The 22,625-nt window shown below is 37.0% G+C and overlaps 1 protein-coding gene and 1 long non-coding RNA gene across 2 annotated transcripts; both read left to right on the top strand.

The window, feature by feature from the left end:
- Positions 1-1,755: 1,755 nt before the first annotated feature.
- Positions 1,756-7,133, top strand: LOC148160206 (uncharacterized). The gene is made up of 2 exons (XR_015762506.1): positions 1,756-2,470; positions 5,466-7,133. It is a non-coding gene; the product is annotated as an uncharacterized LOC148160206 (long non-coding RNA).
- A 5,855-nt stretch (positions 7,134-12,988) lies between these two features.
- On the top strand, positions 12,989-20,744 carry spi1b (Spi-1 proto-oncogene b). Its single transcript, XM_015002039.2, has 5 exons — positions 12,989-13,428; positions 13,989-14,079; positions 15,145-15,341; positions 17,342-17,492; positions 19,547-20,744. The coding sequence occupies exons 1-5, from the start codon at positions 13,387-13,389 to the stop codon at positions 19,858-19,860; spliced, it is 795 nt and encodes a 264-aa protein (XP_014857525.1). The 5' UTR covers positions 12,989-13,386; the 3' UTR covers positions 19,861-20,744.
- The last annotated feature ends 1,881 nt before the right edge of the window (positions 20,745-22,625 follow it).

Below are 22,625 nucleotides of genomic sequence, written 5' to 3'. Positions count from 1 at the left end.
AAAAAAGCATGATTAATATCCGCACTGACTCATCTTTGTCTGACTTGAGCAATACACAAAAAAGAAAGAGGAACTACTTGTTTGGTGGGATCGAGGCCCAAAGCCTTATATGGGTAAATTCGGGCAAAGTGGTTGTTTTTTTATGTGTGTAGTTTGGGAATTAAGAGTTTAAAAAAAGTTAATGTCATGCATTGTGGAACATATTGAGATGGCAGATTAACCAGACTTTGCAGAGCTACATGCTGATCTGTTTTGCGGGGAAAGAACAACACACAAAAAAAACCCAGAAACAAAATTAAAGTGCCATTCCACTGTTTGAACGCATGTGTACGAATGTCCATGCGCCTCGTGATTCACCCTTGTCTAATAATATCCGCAGGCCCAGTCTGAGAGCTGAAGGTTGTGGAGTCCAGTGAAAATGAGGAATCAGGAATAAGAAGTGAGAGGGCTGGATGTCCCCTTGGCTTGCATGTCAAGTGAGCTTTCCATGTCATTGTGAAACACACGATGGCCACTGAAACCTCGGGGGACCGTCAGCCAGGAAGCACAAACCCTGACATGGACCGTCCGACGTTCACAGAACCGAAATATTCTGTGCAATTTGTCCATTTTTCATTTAGAAATACAGTAGCTGGAAGCCCTCGCGTCAGCAAAAAGCAACTTTGCACGTCTACTGGACAAATTACCTCGGCGTTTTACTGGAGGTTCTGATCAAATTGCTAAAACAGAAATTAGAGTGAAATTGATCTTCTTTTTTTTTATCTTTCTAGTGAACTATAATTCTAATCACTCCTGCACGAGCTTCTGCATAAAATAAAGCATGCTATGCATCAGTGTTTATAAAAGCAGCTAGTTGTGACTATTTAGTTTTTGTTCAATATGCACAGAGTGACATTTAACGTCACAGAAAAATACTTATTCATGCTAAATTTTCAAAACAATTTGCAGAGATTCTGTAATAATTTATTTGTGAGATAAAGTCACAATTTTGACCTGATGTCAGCGTTGCATTTTTCCAGATGATATCTTCGTGCCTGATGTTTTTGAAATCTACTTTGTTTAGCAATCAGAGTCTCTGTTTCTCCACGCAGTGCTCATTTTACAAATTACTTCTGTAAAAGCTTGATTATTTAGATTTTGCCAGTCTGTTCTGCATTTAGTGCATTTCAAGTCAGTGTTAAAGGGGAAGCGTCAACTATTGACATCTCATAAAGACGTACCCAATGCCACTAAATTCAAATTATGGTGATAACCTTTATTATAGTCTCCAACAGTGCATGCAGTCTGTTTCAGTTTCATGATAAAGCGGCTTTGTCAGGAGCACGTGAAAACATACACTTAAAGAACAAACTTCAAATGTAGTAATTAGAAAAGCAGGAGACAAAAATGCACACTGCATGTTTTCTTTTTATTCCAACTAAGTCGAGACAGTACCCTGTTGGGCTTGTTTGAACAAACTAAATTCAGTACCACCAGGATTTCTCACAGCCTTGACAACTCACTTTGTAGGAACAGTTTGCCACCTTCTTGTTTTAATAAGGAAGAAGAACAAGGAGAAGAAGCAGAAGCATTACAGGGCCAACCTAAATTGGAAGAATTAAGGAAGTTTTTAGTTCCCCTGCTAATACTGAGATATATAGAAAGCTTGCATTTTTCAACCACCTTTGGCAATTTGCTTCCAGCGATTCAACATCTCCCTGGTCGACACCTTTGGAGGCTCGCCGCTGGATGTTGCTCAGAAGATGACGGTAAGAGACGAGCCCGTCAGCCTTCCGAGCGAGACTGTGGGCGTTTCCTGATTTTCCTGCTTAAAACCCTTTGATACGAATTGCTGCTCAGCTGTTACAAAGTGTTTTGTGTTTTGCAAGTTTAGATATAGAGATGGAATTGCTTAAATAAGTGCTTAAATGTTACTGATTGAAGGAACACAGTGACGTTTATTTTCAGTTTTGCCAGAGAGGTTTCAATCATACCCTTAAATCCTGCAAAATGTTGTTTTATTTTCAAAGTCTGTTATCTTCACGTATCTAGATTTTTGCATGTATTTTATATTCTTAAATTTTCAAATGGAGAACAGAATGTTTGTTTGTCTCAGCTTGAATGCATAGTTAATTGCAGACGGTGTTTAAAAAAACACTCAAAACATGATTTATTTATTTGTAAAGTGATCTGTGGGACATTTTATTGGCTTAACAAACTTAAAAGAAAAGAAAATTGCAATCTTTTCCCTTATTTCTAACTCATTGTACTAAAACCTTTTTTTTTTCTTTTTATCTTTTTTTTTCTTTCTCTGAGTTACTCAACTGGCTCAGAAGAAATGGTGAGCGAAGACGATTACGAAATTTGAATACTGCCGCAGGAGTTACAGAGTGTGGACATCAAACTGCAGTCATTCTGGCCAAACTGATGTTCAGCAAAGGAGGAGTGCAACACTTCCTGTTGCGACGTACCCTGTATCCTGTTTTCCACAGTCAGTGGTCATGCGTGTCATTCCCCTCTGCAGAGCAGTGTGGGCACAGTCTTGTGACCCTATTCTGTAAATTTTTCTCTGACTGGTTTTAAAGCGTCTACAAAGTTCAGAAAAAGAAAAAAAAAAAAAGAAATACATCTATCGTCAGCAGAAATTATGCATTATAATAGCACTGTAAATGTGTATGCATGCCTGTTGAGAAATAGCTGTGGGTTTAGTCAAAAATATGATCAGGCAAATCAAGATATTGCGAAATGGCAGACTTTTATAGCGTTAAGGAAAGCGTAACAGTAGCAGCATTTGGAAACCAGCAGCACACAGTGTTTTCTTTAGAGTATAAGTGGCATCTTAAAATAAGTGTATGGAGAAACAGTAATGCGAACACTGACACCTCCACATAGCCTGTGACTCGAGGGGCCAAGCTACGTGACCATGATTAAGAGGTGCCAACACAACTGTTTGCATGCTTGTGTAAGCTTTTGGCCAGCTCAGATACGTATCTTGTGACAGCGTTTAGACTAAAAACTGTGAAAAGCACAGTTACACCCTGTGGTGTGACCAAACCAAAAGGCAGCCCTTTTGGCTGGAGGTGCAGGTCACAAGAAAGGAATTTCACAATATGACACTTACACTTAAATATAATGGTTCTGGAAGTTTTTATTTTATTCCCAGCAGGTGTCTTAATGATTTGAGTGGTTCCTTCTGAACAACCTCACTTTATTTATGATTTTAGCAGGAGACCTTGTAAAGCACAGGACATCTGTGATGTTGTATTCCATATAAATTGTTCACTTTTGTACCTGCTGGCTCATTCTTGTAGTTTACAGCCGTTTTTAATGGAACAAGTGAATCTTTTTCAGTCCAGGCCATTTTTACTTCTCTTTTTAATTTCTGTTCCTGCAATATTTTGATGGCATTTCAGAGGATTGACAGCTTTTCTGAATTACCTATATTGTGGTAACAGGTGAATGTAATTATTGACCTTTATTTAATTTTTAGCTTCATGCTCAACCACATTAATCCCAGCTTGTAACTCTTCTTTCATATTGGTTTACCAGCTCTGCATTTCAACGACTGCAAGAAAGGCTTCATCAAAATTTAAAATACACAAACGGGGTTTAACTTAACTAAAGACAAGCACATTTTGAGATATTTTTTTCTAATAATTATCCCAATGCAAAACTCTGTATTATCTCACCTATTAACTAATCAGCCCATAAATGATTATCGTGAATGCCAACAGATATGCATTCTACTCGATTCTAATGAATGAGCCAGAACAGGCTTCTTCTGAAGAAAAAAGGCTGCACTCCTTTGCAAAAACAAAACAAAACAACAACCATGCAAACTATAGTTTGGATTACACTGTAATTCAGAAAGCTTGCAGACAAGACTTGTTCCTCAAATTACATTTCCACGCAAATGGCAAAAACTCCACTGACATTGTGCATGCATTTAGGAGAATAAACTAAAAAAAAAACCTCTAGTTTATAAAGACACCAAGCACATCTCATAAAACTTTCATTAAACAAGGCTGGAAGCACAAACAGCAGGGGGAGAGAGAATAGCAATTTTTCAAATGTATTATTTTAAAATGAGAGGATTCTATTACATTTAAGAAAGTACATATGATTTAGATCATGCTTCATCATTGCATCATTGTTCACAACCTGTAGCTGTAAATACATTTATTTATAGAGATCTTCCAGAACATGATTGCTCTGTGATGCTCTGTTAATGTTGATGGGTTTTTGGGGTTTACAGTGAGATTTTTGTTTTTATTTCGCTGTCCTGTTTTATAGTTGAAAAAAGTTGCTTTTTGGGGGGAGTTTTTTAGATTTTGATGTGCAAAACCCAAAGGAATCTGATTTGAAAAAAAATGGTGCAATTAGCTTTTCTAAAACAAGGTGAGACTGAGCTGACATTTTGTTCAAGGATGGGAAAATAATCACGTAGTGGATGCAGAATGATGGCGTTTCTCACCTGCAATAGTTACGAGGTCACAGGTGGTGAGACTGCACAGATCTTTCCCATTCGGAAATCGAAATTCACAAACCAAACCCAGTGAAGTTTTTCTATCGGAAATTAACAATTTTCAGATTAAGAGGTCAAATGACGTGGAGCAAGTAAATAAATTAAGCTATGAACTTTAAAAAAAAGGAACAGTTCTTTTAGACAATGGCTTGTGAAAGTGCAAAAACACTTTTCTCTGCCATTTTTTTTAGCTAAGAGCCCTAAAAAGACTTCCATCACAGTGAAACTGGAAAAAGGTCATCAACTGGTTTGATTTGGTCAGTTTCTAATACGCAGAGCTCACCTAATGCATGAACCCAGTCATGCTGACACTGAATGCTGAAGTAAACAGGAACTTTTGGAATTTCAAAATAATGCATGCAGACATCTTAAGCCACTCCTCATTTCATTGCATTTCACTTCTAAGAAGCCTGATAACTTGCAGTTATTTGAAAGGCCTTGAGAAATCATCTAGTGACCTTTACAGTTCTGCTTGAACACATTTTTAGTTCAAAGCCTTTCCACCTGATTTTCTTTATTAAGTTAGTTAGTTTTTCCAGCTTTCAAATAAAACCCCTTAAAGCAACATCTTTCAAAGACAAATAGACATTTAATCTTAGAATATTTAGATCTAATGGACATATATAGAAGTTGGCAGAGAACAATGTGTTCTTGGAAATAAACTGAAGAGCTGCGGACGCCTCAGTATATCTTGTGTATTACTGTAAGAGCAGAAAACTGCATATTTTTTAGTTGTGGGGTTTTACCTGCTACAGACCATTGTCGGGGTCTTTAGGGTTTTATCATTTTATCCTCCACTTAAAGTTAATGTTTTAGTCATGAATTGGGAGAATTCAAGCTTGGCTGATGTAATCACTTCTGCTTTTTGCAAAGCACAAAGGTGGTAACTTTTCAGAAAATAATTTATAACTTGAAAAAGATTTGAACAGCATTATCTTGAAATTATATTTTTTTTCTCTAGGACTACGAGGATGTTTGTCGTATCATCTGCATGGCCTGACGCAAAATGAAAACAAGACTTTTTCTGGCTTTCTTTCAACAATGGCATTTTTTTTTTTTTGTCACACTTCCATAAAGTTTTTAATCTATTAACAATCTGTGAATTGTTAATAGATTATTCCATTTGGATTGAATGTCTCTTCTTACGTTACCTTGGCTGCTTTCCTGATTAATGTTATTGCACATACTGTCAGGTCAGCAAAGGTGAACAGCTATGTCTTGGTAGACCAGCAGCTGCTCTCTACTCTATTTTTAGATTATGTGTGGAACTGTGCTCTGTAAAGTGTTCAATGCTTAGGATATATTGTAACCCTGCTTTCATTTTATCCACAACATTGTCCGATGTGTTTCTTTATCTTCGTTGTGCAACTCCCCCCCGCTCCCCAACAAACATCCGAGACCTTCACAGATCACCTGTATATTTTACACTGCAAATCAATTACTCCCACACAGATTTATTTTTTTTCTGCCAATTATTGACAACATGTCATTTCAGGGCAATAGGCTGCACTTGATTTTATTTAGTGGTATCAGACCGAAAGGGAATGAAAACATCCACTACCCAGTTTTCAGTGTGTGCTGGTTTGTGTTGGCCTTTTTAATTTTTTAAACTTAAAAAGTTTTAAAATCATCATGGTATATTTTCTTAAATTATATAATTGGGCAAATCTATTTTTTAGTTTTCTTAGTCTGGAGCTCATGCAAAAATATTTGGTGTCCTTATATAATTTATAATTTATAAGCACTTTGAATTGCCTTGTTGCTGAAAATGTGCTATATAAATAAAACTACCTTACCTTATAAAGTCTTCAGTATGTTTTTTTTTGTCACATTTAAAGTTAACTATTCTTATCCGGGGACATGCTGAACTGTAGCTTGGAAACTTCAAGGGTTGAACAAACACAAAAACATAAAATATTTCCCGCTATTCCCTGATAACAGACTGGGGAAAAAAAAAGCTTGCCAACAGAAAAGTACAATTGGATGATGGTCCTGTACTACATAAACATATATTTACACTATTGTTTTTATATTTGCAGTCTTCCTTTTTTACCATGTTCAGGTTCATTTGCAACTTCTAATGCTGACGAAGATGCATTTCTGAAAGTGTTGAAATTATTCAAATTACTAGATTCAGACTTATTAGTAATTGTGACACTGTGTTATCACTGTGCTAATTTCTTTTTTTATAAATATGGCATGTCTGTGTTTGGTAATAAAGAAAAAAATACCAAGAAAAGGAAATCAGCAAAACTGAAATTGACTGTTGATCTAAAATTATATTGTATGTCTATAGTTATAATTATAACAAAGTTAATAAAAACATTAACTTTTTGAATGTGAGTGGAAAGGATAAAATATGCTATTAAATATGCCTTAGAGTGATTTTGCAGTTGCATGTGATCTATTGTGGTTTATGTTTTATAATTTGCAATCTGTCTGCAGAATATGGAAAAGAAAAAACAGATCACTATGAACTGAATGGTTGATTTTCTTTCTTTCTTTCTTTATTTATCTATAAAACCTGTAAATGAGAATGTACAATCAGTCCTGGTGCTTCTGCAGCACATTTCTGAGCTGTAAGACAGGAACTTTGATGAAATAAAGCTAAAATTCTTATCTTCCACCATCTGTTTGCTGTACTTTCTGGCTTTCACAATATTCTCTATCACATGGAGTATTCATGCAGCGACTATCACGAAACTGTTGCATACTATTGTTTCCTTTATGTTTAGAAACAAAATCAGAAATTTAGATGCCTTTAATCAAACTTCACCAACCGTTTTCAGTGCTTTGACAACGGCATTTTAACATTAAGTAATAATAAATATAAAAACAAAAAAACAAAGAGGCTACTGCATTCATGGTTGACAAAAGGTTTGGAAATCATAAAACTGCATGTGCTTATCTACCGAGTGACACAAAAAAGATCCCAACAGTGCAACAAGCTCCGATGGCAAGGTCTGGGTCATCCTGGCCAAAATAATGCGTAAATGTATTCATTTAAAGGCAAGTTTCAAGGAACTGAATCTGAAAACAAGGGCCAGGTTCCTCATTTAGCAGCATGTTGCTCTTGTTTAGCATGTAATGTGCACTGCATGTCTTTATCTCTCAGGCCACAAGGAACACAAAGAGTTACATCCTTTAAAAACCAAACTTTGTGGTGAAAAGTTATCACAGTAGCAAAGTTGAGTAACAAACCAGTTTAAAACTCTTCAAAAGTCATATGTTCAAATTAAATACTGATAGTTTAGATTGTTAAATACTTGTGGAATAAAGGACAATCAAGGACAATCTGCAAAGTAGCATGACTGAAGGAGTAAATTGCAAAGCCTCTTGACTATATGACATCTATAAAATAATGCTCCAAAACACCTCGAATGCCAATAGTAAAAGAAAAAATCTACTTATCTGATTAATATAAAATCATGATCATTTTTATAACATTTGTTACTTACAGCAAAAATGAAAAAAAAAACAAAAAAAAAAACAGTTTTGATCACAAATAATCTTAAAATAGTGGCTGGATCTGGTCTTTTGTTTGTCTTCCCTCATCTCAGAGAAAATGTTTAACAACAATCTTTCTTTCAGTGCTACTAGCAGAAAAATTAATTGCTTTATGGCCCATGTTTATTCTCAGAAGAAAATAGATCAAGACAGACCCCTGAAGTACGAATTCAAACTTAATGTCCTAAATGACTGCCTATATTGTATAAAAGATTGTGCACGCTGCAAAACTATAAACGATATTGGTTTATGTTTCACAAATATCTCATGTGAACTTGAAGAAATGTTCCTTGGCACACATGAAATGACAAGAAATACATTTGCATAATCTTTTATTATTTCTAGAAGTTAGCACCATCATAATTTGCAATACTCACTCTACTTTTGCACATTGCAGCCACACTCAACTACAACCAGCTTAAACAAAACGTCTGAGTTTTAGCCACCAAGCAGAATCCAGTGCAGTCTTTAATCCTATCTCTCAGGTTACATTCAGTTTTTATAATCTTTATTGTTTTATTAATAACCACTTCATTTTACCAAAGATGTGGGAAAGCCATCAGGCATTTTTAAAAAAAATAATTTTTCTTTCTATTCACTCTGGGTAATGAGAACCAGTCGTATTTGTCCACTAAACACAGTTTGATTCTCTTTTCTTTTACCTCGTCTGACCATTCCAGAGAGATTAACAATTAGTTTGACTCAAATACCTCTTGGTTTCAGTCATCACTGCTGATTCCAAAGTCTGACAATTTCCTTGTGTTAAAACTCTTTATGTCATACTCGGTACACTTCTCTTAATAAGACAAGCTTTAGTTTTTTGCTCTCTCTGTCTACTGTCATAGAGATTGTACTAATCATCCTGGGAAACATTCACACAGTCAGCAGCACAGCTGCTTTAGGCAACACCATTATTACTTTTTGTATTGATCATTTTAACTGTCTCTACTCTCATGGCCAATGTCAAAAACGCCACTTACTCCATTTTTTACCATTGAACAAAGTCGAGATTCTCTAGTTGATGTTAATTTCTCCATAATCTCTAAATGCTACATCTCCTTTGTTCCATTTGGCAACCTGCCCATAATAAGCTTAAGAGTGATAAGCCACAACAAATCCCAGCCCTGGAATTAACTCCTGCTCTTTATCTGTACCACTAGCATGATTAACATGAAGACTGGTTTATTTCATATTTTTACTTTCTCTTGATCGAGTGTGCTGAAATGTTGTCTTGTTCTAACAGGATTTATACCTGTGTAGAACAGTCAAAAGTAAAACATGCTCTTACTGCTATGTCCAAGAGAGACTGACTTTTTCAAAATGAAAGACAGGGAGGAATTCAGTGAACAGTAAATACTGAATCAGCAGATGGTCCAACAATCCAAGATTACAATTTCTTGGTACAAAAGTGAAAATAGTGTAGGAGTGTCCAACATGATGAATAGAATCAGTCTGTAGCTGTAGTCTGTAGACAGTCTGAGGAAATGACAATATATAAGCCTGAAAACTACCAGAAATGTTTGCGATCTTAGGGGCTTCAGTCAACTCTGGATAAAAAAAAAAGTCTATGATTTGAGCAAGAAAGAGACTTAGAAAGTTTCTGGATAGTTTTGGTGTATATAAATGCAATTTGAGTCTTTCTCATGCAAAAAAAAGGAAAAAAAATACAAAATAAAGTCTATTTAAGAAGTTTGAAACACTATAGAGGGTTAACAAGAAGCAGGAGCAGTAATGTAAGTTTAATATGCTCCATGTCCATTAAAGATAATCTGGATTTAATCATATCTGTAAAAACATTGATAACTATTAATTAACTTAGAATCAAAGTGTTCAAGTTTGCACTCGCATATTCTCCCCAGACTGCCTTGCTTCTTCCTTCCATTGATTCAACAAAGTGTTGGAGACATTTTACCGTTTTGACATAAAAGCGCCATGCAGTTATCGCTGATTCAAGTCTCGCATTCCTCAAGATCTCAAAGATGCTTCGCTGGATTAAGATCTGGGGATTTTGGAGATTCTTGGAGTCAGTTTATGCTCAAGAAAGCAGTCTGAGATGATCTGAGCTTTGCAGTGTGGTGGAACTGTCCATCCAGAAGAGGAGAAGAGTATGGGATGGGCACGGTCAGCAGCAATACCCAGCTAGTCTGGGACACTGAATAATGCGCCGTCGGTAAGGGGTCATGGTGTGTGAAGAAAATGTTCCCCACACAATTACACCACCACTGAGTGTTTTCTTTCTTCCCCGTTATGTTGCTGTAGTTAAACTTCTGTAGCATTTTAAAACTTCTACTTGTTCATCTGGTTTGATAATTAGAAATGACTGATCAATTGAGCTAATGTTACATTAATGTTCAGCAACCTTCATAGATGCCAAGTAACACTTTGTTTCTGTTATTGGCTCAATGTTGATGTGACTTTTTATTTTCGGGTTGTATTAAGCATGAAACAAACCAGAATCTAAGTAGTTTTGGATCAGCTAAAAATAGTCATGATGGAAATAGTGCTGGTCTAGCAGCAGCAGCAGCAGCAGCAGCAGCAGCTCTCTGTGTATTAATACAGTCGGAAAATGCTGCTGTATCAGTTATGCTCAGCCAGCTGTGATTAAGACGGACCAGTGGAGGGGTTTGGCCACAGTCTGTGTGGTTTTAACAGCTCTCCAAACAGCGGACTCTAACAAAGGTGATCTCTCTACAGTTCAGTTAAAAAAAAAAACGCTTTTTCACAACATATAAACAGGAATGCTTATATATAAACTCACATCTTTATCTAACACACATGCTGCTGAATTATGCAGTGATCATTCACCTTCCTTTTCTCTAAATGTTTAAAAACACTTTGTCTTTTGTGCATAGGGGAAAACTCTGGACTCCTGGTTAGGAGACCAAAATAGCATTAGTATTTTAAACGTACAGTAAGTAATCTATTCACTGCTCTGTCTTATCACAAAGCTGCATTCTTCCCCTTGAACAAGCAGCCCTAATAATACACATTCAGATTTGTGCCGCATGCTTACTGTACTATTCAACTGGTAGTTTAGCATAAAGGATATGTGTGTTTATTTTCAGCTGTTGCAGCAGCCTCCTCTGAGACTTGTCAAAGACACCTAACCATAATGTCAACCAGACATTTTGACCAGAGTTTAACAGAGCGTATTACACACAAGCATGCAGACAGATGAGAAACTAACCATCTTTTATCAGTTTTCTAGTATGACAGAAGAGCTGTGCAGTTCCTCTTGTGGATGGTTCCAAACAGTGACTTCTCTGTGAACTGCTGCAACACTATAATCCTAATCTTCATTCACAGCTCAGAGTGGTTTCAGCACAGAGACTGTACCTTCATCTTATCTTCCAGCTGTGCATGGGGATGTGTTGTGGCTCTGCAGAGGATGGTGTGGGGGTGAGGGTGGGGTGGCTTATTTTATTTTTATTTTTTTTTTGCTAAATTAAAAAAGTTTAAGAAGTTTGTTGATGCAACAAGACTGCATAATTGAGAAAAACTCTGAAAAAAGGAGGGGAAAATATGTTTTTCAGTGTATCTGACTCAGTCAGTCCATTTTTAAAGTCTAATTCAACAAATTATCAACTTGTGTCTTCTGTTTCCCATTTGGACCCACCAGGCATGATACAAGTTATTTTTATAGGGTGTTGAGGAATTAATGGGATTAATGGTCACAGAAATGTCCAGATAATAAGCAGGTGTATTTTATATAAAAACTTTCTTTTCTTTTCTTGTTGTTGTTGTTGTTGCTGTTCATCTGGTTGCGATTTGGGCTTAATGACTCCTTTAAAGCCTGGCATGTTGAAAACTTTGATGACACCGGAGTAATTTTGAATTGCCACCTGTTGGCTTTTAGAGTCACATAGCCACATTTCTTTAAACTAAGCTGTAAGTGGAAAACAGAAAATTACTTTCACTGTGCAGCTCTCGAAGTACCAATGACAAGCTCAGTTGGTGCAAATTGACCAAAACTACAAAGCTACGAAATGGCAAAATAATCAGTCCACTTAAAATATCCCTTCTGTTTACAATACTAAGCAGTGGGTTTCCAATCCATTTTTACAACACTGTTTGCACTTTTGTTCTGTTTGTTTCAGGTCTGGAGTCAGAATCTGAATGCATGATGGATTACCATGACATACATGTCACCCAGTTAACAGACAATGGACGTTATCACACCATAATAAGGCACTGAGATTAAGCTTTTCTAAGGAATACTGCTTTCAAGTTTTTTCCAATAGTCAGAACTTGTCTCGTTTCACCAATTTTATGTGTAGGAACACACAGCAACATTAAATGAAAATCTCAGGGCTGCTTGTTTGTCCCCAACTTTCCCAACCAGAATTCCCACTTTAGCGGGTATTCATGTTTTTTTTCCCCCACTTGGGACCTCAAAGATTTGATTTCCAGTTTCAAAGACAGTGCATCCAAACTCACAGTTTCTGGGATGAATCTCAAAGCTTCTTCCTGCTCAGCTGGGGGTCTCCTGTGTTAGCAACAGGAAGGAGACCCTTTAGATTTGATGCACAAGTTAACAACAGCTTAGTCGGTGAAGCGGACGAGGATTTATATTAAAATTTTCAATTTTAAAATTTGGCCTTTGGAGGATGTGTTTTGGTAAATCTAATTTTAGACTTCCTGCATTAGCTTTTGCTTACAGTATCAAGTGTTTCAGACAGAGGTTTAAACTCTTACAACTGTGAATAACAAGCTCTCTTTCAGCTCCCACAACTCTAAAAGCTGTCTATTGTGTTCAAAATGCATGAACATACATAGATGATCTGATATTGTGCATCAAAATATCAAACACTGTTTAAAATTAATGTGCAGAGTGTAAGTTTAACAAGTTAAATATATTCGCACAGTTCACAGTAGGCTGTGTTTATCACCTGTGAAGCAGATCTTTGAGTGAGAAACTGTCGCTGAGGAGAGTCCTTGAAGATGATTGGCCACTGAGGGAGGGGACAGTATATTCTTCACCGATAAATGTGAAGCTTCATGATCTTCTCTGACAAATCATCAATAGCCAGGAACCTGCAGCAGGCACACTTGAATGCTCCCACCCACCGACATTTTACAGAAGTTAAAAGTTCCTTTTTCATTTCACCGGCAAACAACACCGAGGCCTCGTTCAGTTTGGCTTTGCCTGACAGAGCAGCAGGCCTACGAGCGCGGCTAAGGTCACAAGCTTCTGCTATACAATAAGAGTGAGAGAGACATCTTTTTTTTTTTTTTTTTTTTTTGGAGTTGGTTTTCGTTGAGTGAGAGGAAATTTTGAAACATTGTGCAATGGTGCCACAAAAGTTTTGAAAGGTTGTGAGAGCGTTTTTGCCAGCAAAGCGTCTGAGAGTCGGGTTGCTGGAGAAGAGGTCTCCATGTTGCATCCATACAGAATGGAGAGCTACCTCATCCCTCCTGTGAGTATATTTCTTTCTTTCTTTTTTTTTTTTTTTTTATCGAAACCCTCCGTAGACTTAGGACAAGTGAAGTGGCTCTGGTTCGATCTGATTTAAACTAGCTCTGACCAAGACTGAAAACTCTATTTCATAAACATGAGAATGGATATTAGATGTTTTTTTCATATTAGTTGACTTATTGTGGTCTCTGCTTCAAGTTGAGTGAAAGACACAAATTGTAAGAGTCTTTTATACTACAGGAGACATGAAAATGAAACTCAAAAGTTCGAGGGAGTTTCAGAACTACAGGGACAAAAAAAGAAAAAAAAAGACTCACAATTGTTCACGATTACATTTAATTTATAATCGTTTTTCTAACCTCATTTGAATGAAGGCAGCTGCATTGTTTATGTGAAGATTTCACAAAACAGAAGTCTCGTTTGATTAACTTTATGGATTTATGTGTGTAAGACCATGACGGGTGTAGAATTAAATACCATTAGAGGAGTAAAAAAATATTTGTTTTCTTTGCCTATGTTTCTGAAAACAGTTTTTTTTTCTCTTTCCATATGTTCTTTCAGCACACAGAAGAAATGTACGAGTCTGACATCTACAGACATCAAATTGCAGAATATTATAATCCATACGTATTAGATCCTGATATCCAGGCAGGTGAGTTTTACTTCAACATAAATATTTTAAACAGTGACATAGTCAAACTGGGAAAAAAAATCCCCTCTGAAGCTGAAACAAATACATATGAATTTTTATTTATAATTATTAATCCAATGAAGGCAGATGATTTCCAACAACTTGGCCTTACTGTTCAGAAGATCTTATTTTTTCTTTTTTTTTTTTTACTTCACCAAGTTAATCCTCTGGACGTTTCATATTTTAAGTCCATGACCCAAGGCGGTAACACTAACTTTTTTGGTTTATTGTACATAAAAAGAAAGCACCTAATGTGGTGCAGCTGGAGCGCACCACATTAGGGTGTATGGAAACACAGGAAACAGATGCCTTTTCTTTCGGCCGCTACAGCTACAGACATAGAACAACTTTCGCCCCTTGGGGTTTTGTTAATACATGAGAGGGTGCTTTACTTTCTCTTGAAATCAACTGTTTTGAATGTTGCACCAAAACAACTGAATTTGGGTGTAGGTGGGAGGCAGTTTATGGTAAAAAGAAATGTCTGATGTGGGTGTTGGATAAAGTTCAAAAATGATCCTGGAACAGCATCAGGCAACGGAAAAATGCTCATGTGGACGTAGTAGTGAAAGAGTGGCTTTAAAGTTTTTTCTTAAATTTTGCTTGTACTGTATTTGATTTTATCAACTTGTTTGTGTTGCAGCACCCTCTTTCTATTTTTAAATTTGTTAGAGTTTACACTTTAGAAGCACGAAAGAGGTCCAATTCAACAATTGCACTTTCAAAGCGTAGGCCTTGTTGTTAAGTCCAACAAGCAGTCTGACTTAGCAGGGTTTAGTGAAACTCTTTTGCTTCTAAAGGGGTATTTTTAAAAGTGCTCAGCCCGACATCTACATGAGTGTCTCCGCTTTATCAACTTTTGTCGAGGGCATTAGTTTTGCGTGGAGGTGTGACTCTAAATTAGTATCCGGGGGTTGCCGTCAGACAGAAGACAAGCTGAAAATGCTGAGAACCACATAAGAGGCAGTGTGAAACAGCAAAAGACTTCTGCTGCTACCATTATCACTTTTTTCCATTGCCTTTGTTTAGATCACTGGGACTACCATTCGCACCCGCATGTCCACCCTGTCGAGTTTGAAAACCTCCAAGAGAGCAACTTCACAGAGCTGCAGAGTGTTCAAGCCCTGCATCCACCTGGGCTCATACGACACGATGCCCTGCGGTTCGACCCGGAGAACCTCCTCGACCCGAACCTAGCCGCACATTCGCATGTGCTGCAGCAACCAGTGAGTTTTCCTGTCACCAAACAGCTTGAGTAACACATTTTGGTTGTGTCGTCGTGAGGTGGAACCACGACGTTAGCTCTTTTCAAGGCGATGACTACAACTGAGGAAGGGTTTTCCTCAGGAGGACGACTTTGACCGATCTTAACGTTAACTTGCCACAGCTCTATCTGTGAGATAACAGAGAAATTATCAGTAAACAGAAATCTTAAGTTTGATACACACTTCTATGCTTGTACCACTAAACACCCTTGTTTTATTTTAGAGTTTGGATTAAACTCATACGGGGAAAAAAAAAAAGGCAGATTTGAAGCAACAGAGTCTGCTTTCAGGACTCTGAGCTAAAATCAGGAAGTGAATCTTTGGGTTACAAGAAACACTTCAATTTTAGTCTTCTTACTCTTTTTAATCAGTTCAAAAACAGCGTTTTCTCTGAATAGACAATGTCGACTCAGCTTGGCTCATTTGAAGTCACGTCTTTTTGCTGCGGTCTCTTTTTGTGAGCCACTGAGCTATAACAGGGGCCTAAAGTTTTTGGATAACATTTCAGCTCGGCATTTTCGACATATAAACATCATAAGTGTGAAACCATTTCACTTCTGCACTGCATATTTGCAGCACTTTACAAGCTACTTTTCCCTTTAGCATAGCAGATGATTAGTAAAAACAACCTGCACTGTATTTACGTGGCAAAATGTACTACAAAAGTTACACTTTATGTCAGAGATAGCAGATTAGAGCTGGAAATTTTAAGGATTTTTACAAACAATTTACAGAGGGCAGAGAGCATGCGTGCTTTCAGTAAATTTTGTAAGTTTCACTGGAAATTCAAAGAGTTTTTTTCCCCGTGTTTAATGTTAGGACAACGTGTGTGTGTATTTAAGCGAGGGGAAAATGAAAGGTGTCACTTCAGTAATAAAAATGTCATATAAAAATACAATGTGAAAACCATTGTTCCATTGCAGCTCCGTTGTCCTCCTTCGACTGTGTATTTTTTTTTTCTTTAACAGAATGTTATTAATAGATTGACTAGCTTTACCCGGCTAGGCACACAGATACTGACGTGTGCACACATCACAGCTCATGCAGAGAAAAGTTTGTGCCAAAGTCTTTTACTCACAGTGAGAAATACATAATAGAAACCCAACACAGTTTGGTATTTTTGTCCGCTGTTGGGGGTATGGTGTGAAATACTGCGTCAGTTACAAAGCAATGTAACTTCACCCTGAACACAGTCTAAAAAATATATTCAGTCTTACGATCTTAAAGATTTCAAAATGGAAAATGTTAACATGGTTACAGAGAACTTCATCAAAAAGATACCATTTAAAATATAATGTGAATCTGAAATTTTAATTACTTTTTAAATTATTCTAAACAGGGATAATCTAACATTTCCTATACTTTAAAAGTATAGTATTTCCTATACTTTAACAATTTTGGTTTTGCTAAACCAAAATTGTTAGCCGATTTTGGTTTAGCAAAAATCGGCTAACAATGGAGATAGTGATTTAGGAATTTAAAACATGGTCCGTCATTTATTTATTTATTCATGTGGAGTTATCCTGTGTGCTTCCAAAGTCTGATGGCATGAGAGGCACCATATCTGTTAGTGATTGATAATGCATGTTGGCTCTGTAGTAACAAATGCCGCAATCCAGATAAGATTTGTTGTGTAAGAGGAAGATCTTTCTTATTTAGGCAAGAGAATGCAACCAACAGGCGTTACAACAGTGTGGCTTCTTAGAAAGACAAACTGGATTATTGTTGTTGCCATGACAAGACTCTGTGCATTTTAAAAGGAAAAAAAAAAGATAACTTAATCTTTTGAACCTTTAGAGAGATTATACTGGACAGAATTTTTACTGTCTGTGTTTAAATACAAAAAATAGGAATAATTCACATAGCAAAAATAATGAAATTATTCTTAAGCATTTTTTTTTTATGTCAAGTGAGTTTATAAGTGAATTGTACTGATGTGTGATTCTTTGATTCTCATATAGGTAGCCTTCTTCTCTCGAACTGTATATCCGCCCCGTGTATCCCAACGCAGCTCTGATGATGAGGACCACGGAGGAAGGAGTCCCCCGCTTGAAGTGTCAGATGAAGAGTGCTTGAGAGATCGAGTCCCTTACGTCACATCAGGAGACCTCGGTAAGGATTCATACCGCCTGTACATCCACAGTGACGTGTTTTCAAAAAGCCTTTCATGAGTCTTAATTGTCTGCAAACCAGAATTTGCATGTAGAAAGATTTGCTCTTAAAATAGCAAAGCCGTTTCTCTCTCTCTCTGTAGTAAAGCAGATTTGAATGAGGGAATTTGCATCAAAAAAAAAAAAATATCGCCACTATTGAATTATACACACTTTTTAGGGCGGTGTTCAATTCTCAGAGCCCACTGGTATTTGTGACCTGGAGATGGCATGAAACAAACATGTTGGTGGAAGGAAATATTGAATGAAAAAAACGTAATATTACCCTGCAGGGACGTTTGTAGAAGGGGGCAGAACGGAGAAGTGCAGGGCAAGCAAGCGAATGTACAACCAGGACGCCCTCACCTCCCCTTTTATAAGGTCTAGACGTCACATTTAAAACATCTAGATACATTGTAGAAACAACTTTTTGCGTTCCTGTTACACACAAGAGCTTGAGTCTTATCAGGACCCTGAGTTAACAGAGGGCAAATATTTTCCTCTGTCTCTTTGAACACCTCTGCACCTGCTTGTGGTTGAAGCAAGGGCAACTCTGTCCAGCAGAGATCGTTCATCTCTGCTGGATGTGATGCGAGTGTTTGCATCCACGCGCCTGTATTTTACTGCATTCTGCCCTGCTCTGTCAGTAGCACAACAGCAGAAGAACCAAACTTGGTAGGGAGGGATTTGAGAGGCGGTTTAGTTTTTCATTTTGCCAGTTTATTGTTTATGATTTTGTACAGCACATCGATCTGCTTTTAGTATTAAGGATGCTTTATAAATATGATTTATTTGTTGATTGATTCATTAATTGATTCACTGGATCCACATCCACCGAGTCGCACTAAGAAATGAGCATCTGTACAAAGACTGGTTGGTAACTTGGGTTAAGTACTTTGGCTGGACAGAAAATGACAATTGGCAGGGAAGAGAGCTGAAATCCAACGCACAACCTTCTGAATGCAAGACAAATACTTGCCCCATTAAGCTGTGCCTTGGCGCTTAACTCTGAAGATGTTTCATATCTCATTAAAACTACTTGAATTCTGATCATGGGTTCAGAATTTTGATACTTGTTTCCTTTGTGTAAACCTGAAGTCTTCAAAAATAAGAAGTGAAATATCTTTAAGTAACACAAGGAAGGGGGTCCAATTGCCTTTTATTTAAACTCTTGGCTCCACCGTCACAGCTTGGTGAACTTTCACCCATCGGCCTATATGTTGGCACTTCCAGGTTGTTCAGGCATCAGGAATTTTGCTGTGTTATTGTTATTTATGATTGATCAAGTAATAGCGTGTTAATCTTAATGAACTTGACCAGCAAAGTAAGAAAGGAAAAGACAGAAATCGTCCTTATCTGCTTTGTTTCATGTTCATGTTGTGTACTTACTCAGCTTTTTGTTCTGCTGACAACTTAAGGAAAAATGTTGTAGAATTGGTTGCACAGCTGTTTTTGACACTGCTGGTTTTGCATGTTTTATTGAGGAGGACATTAAAACTGGGTTATGTGACTACATATTTATGCCTTGTCCATTACAGGAATTACATTATATAAAAAAAAGTGTTTAAATATTGGAATGTTTGGGGGATAATTTTCTCCACTCAGCATAAATGTGATTGTGTGTTTAAGTTTGGTTAAATCCACCACTCTGAGTGTCAGCAATATTTTTGTCAAGCTATTTGAACATATTCATATTTATATAAAAAATATAATAAATATATATACAGAGAGATATATAGAGAGTTGGGTTTAGCTGTGTCTAAGTCGGGGCTTGTTTAAGCACTGCAGTTTGTTGAAATATTGTGTTGCTGAACTACAAACGGACAAAAGAGTAAGACGGGGGGGATGGGTGTTTGTGATTTGAAAATGTGACGAGATGCGTCATTGACAACATGTGCTTAGTAACTGGCGGCTTTTTCATAAACATATGACCAAAATATTGAGACAAGTCGTTCTTCTTAATGTATTTAGGCAAAAGATTATAAGTAATAATGCAACACCATGTTATTTCCAAAGGTAACAAAAAGAAGATCCGTCTGTACCAGTTCCTGTTGGACCTTCTAAAGAATGGAGACATGAAGGACAGTATCTGGTGGGTGGACAGAGACAAGGGGACATTTCAGTTTTCCTCTAAACACAAAGAGGCCCTCGCACATCGCTGGGGAATCCAGAAGGGAAACCGGAAGAAAATGACATATCAGAAGATGGCTCGCGCCTTGCGCAATTACGGCAAAACTGGCGAGGTGAAAAAAATCAAGAAAAAGCTGACGTACCAGTTTAGTGATGAGGTTCTCGGGAAGAGTCATCTGGAGAGAAAACCTTACATGTAGACTGTAACGACTGTTTCTGGTGTATATCTGTTGGAGAGCATTATAGACATGAAAAAGATGACGCTGTACAGTACCAGTCTGGTACTTATGCTAGTCAGCCCGCTTTCCTGATCTCCAGACTCGTTCTTTGAGAATATGTGGCGGGAAACCACTTGCTGAGAGTTTTAAAGAGACCTTTAGAGGCCAAACTCAGTGAAATGCATCAAAGGAGAAGCATAAAAAGGGTTGCTTTAACAAAATGAAATAATTAATTTGACAACTGGGAGTAGCTTGTAAGTGGAGAGTTGAAAAAAAAAACACAAAACAAATTAAATTAATTATTAATTAATACAACTTCATAAGCATAAGCAACCAAAGCTATTAAAAATATATTTTGTTCCTCTTCTTTCCTTCATATTTCCTGTAAAACATTTTTCCTCTATTTGTGCCTTATTATTTAAGAATACTTAATAGACTTGCCCATAGTCTTTACTGAGGATCCTATGGTTAAGTCGTAAGACTAATTTTCTGTCTGCCGCTAATTTGTTTATCTTATGACAGTCATTCTGTCCTTCTTCACCTGTCTGAATGTTATTAGGTTGTAGATTTGTGCATTAATAAGAGCAGCGTCAATTTGAGTAGCAGAAGGCGGCTACATTTTGTTGCGCCTTGCTCATTTTCTCCACTTTGTTTGACTCTTCTCGTTTTTCATACAAACAAGTTCTCTTAGTTGTGTAAATTTACTGTGTTTATGTATCCTCTTTATAGAAGAAGGTTAGTATTTAAGCAGCCTGGAAGTGTAAAGACATCCTCTGTATCCAGGTAATATTGTGCCTTGTTATATTCCAATAATTGTACAAACTGTACTGAGAATTGCTTGTAAAGAATAAATTGTGCATTAATTATTCTGTGTGTTGTTCTATTCGCAAAGATTACATGGAGGCAACTTCAGCAAACATTTGAAGCTCGAAAAGAAGAAGAAGAGATAAAATGTGAAGTTAAAGGGCGCTAAGTTGTTCAGATGAAGCTTATTATCTATCACTACATCTTAAAGATAACAGCTAAACAGCTAAACTTTAAGGAACTTTGAGGTTAATGGGGGCCTGAGGAGGTGAAGTGTCTTGTCACTTAATGGTTACATATATAACTGAATCCTAACAAACTGCAGGCATCGGCTTTCCGCTCGTGGCTGGTGTGACGACTCTGCAGTGACGCGTCTGGTTTCTTCATGTCCGTTGCTGCAGTGACAAACTTACAAACTTTCTGTGTCCAAATTATTGTCTCTTTGTTAAGAGAAAGTGTTTCATTGAAGACAACAAAAGACAGACGAGGTTATGTTTAACTAAATTCTCTAGTGATATGTCGTGTTTATTTCTTTGCATAAAGAGAAAATATACATTTTACAGTTTTATTTGTGGTATATTTAAAACCAGCAGCAGAATTCACATAGAAGGAATGACTAAATATTGCAGACCTCAAAGAAATAATATTCTGTTCTGAAAAGGACGTACCTGTTTTGTTAACATGTGCAGTGCAGTGTGCACATATAAACCGACTCCAGGCTTCTTGAGAGCCAACAGCTCCCCACAATGGTCAGCTTGCACCCATTGCTAAGAGATGAGAGGACTGAATGAAACATGACACAATAATATACAGTGTACTGAGCTGATCCACTTATTGAGCTGTTACACATGTTGAAGGCATGTTTGCAGCCGTGGAAAACCTTTAAAACAACTCTCATCTCTCTTTTTTTACATTCATGCATATTTCTATGTTTAGTCTGTAGTTCTTTAAGGTTTCTAATGTTGGTTTCTAATGTTCCCTCCAGGTGAGTTTCTCTGTACAACACATTTTGGTAACACTTTATTTGAAGGGGTGTGCATAAGACTGACATGACACTGTCAAAAACATGACATAACACCTGTCATGAACATAAAGAAGACTTTATGAATGTTTATGACTGTTGTCATGAAGTGTCATTCGGTAAATAATGACACTTTTAATGCAAAGTTGCTCTAAAAGTTGCATTAAAAGTCCATTAAAAGTGCCAATTTTGCATGATTTTGTAAATTATGATAATTTAATGCACAGATGGCATTTTTAATGCACTGCCAATGCAACCTTTAGAGCAACCTTGCATTAAAAGTGTTAACTACAACCTCATTGGGTGTCTGTCACCTGGTTGGTGCTCGAATCCTGTTCTGTCTGTCAAACTGATTTATAAGAACTGAGTTCATACGCCTTTTAAGTAAAAAACAAAAACTCTCAATGGCCTTTCGAAAAGAAAAAAATATAAATAAAAAGAACAATCCATATTTAATGGTTCTATGAAAAAAGTATATGTATAAAGTCTTAAGGTGAGTTGATGTTTTCATTTAGAAGCATCATGTCTCACTAATATTTGCTTTAAATCTCTATTTGGAGGATATTTATTTGAAGTGCAAAAAAATCCATGCTTAGAAATAATTGATTTTTTTTCTTCACAAAATCACTGATTCCACAACAAAAACCAGCATGAACATGTACAGAAGGATCACAGCTTTGTTTTGTTTACGACTAATGCATGCCATAACATTAATATTTCTTATTTAGCAATGATGGGCAAAGGCAAATTGTTTCATAGAAGTTTTTTTTCAACAGTAATTACTCACACGACAGTCCACGTCCAGCTTCCTGCAGCGTTTCTCCTGCCTCAAATGTCTTGAGAGGCTTCAGGAGCAACAAGTATTCAACCGCACATCGCTGCCATCAAAGGAGTCACCGTCATAAACAGGGATTTCCCCAGC

The sequence above is a fragment of the Poecilia mexicana genome, unplaced genomic scaffold (assembly GCF_051168715.1).
Source record: "Poecilia mexicana isolate PSO_F unplaced genomic scaffold, ASM5116871v1 scaffold_3, whole genome shotgun sequence".
Lineage (NCBI taxonomy): Eukaryota > Metazoa > Chordata > Actinopteri > Cyprinodontiformes > Poeciliidae > Poecilia > Poecilia mexicana.
The sequence above is the reverse complement of the archived record's forward strand: the minus strand, read 5'-3'. Positions and strand labels throughout refer to the sequence as shown.

What these genes read in the sequence shown, in the direction of transcription:
- spi1b (XM_015002039.2), top strand. Translation starts at nt 13,387, where the DNA reads ATGTTGCATCCATACAGAATGGAGAGCTACCTCATCCCTCCT. An exon ending in AGAGCTACCTCATCCCTCCT is followed by an intron (nt 13,429 to 13,988) that starts GTGAGTATATTT and finishes ATGTTCTTTCAG; the next exon opens with CACACAGAAGAAATGTACGA. An exon ending in AGATCCTGATATCCAGGCAG is followed by an intron (nt 14,080 to 15,144) that starts GTGAGTTTTACT and finishes GCCTTTGTTTAG; the next exon opens with ATCACTGGGACTACCATTCG.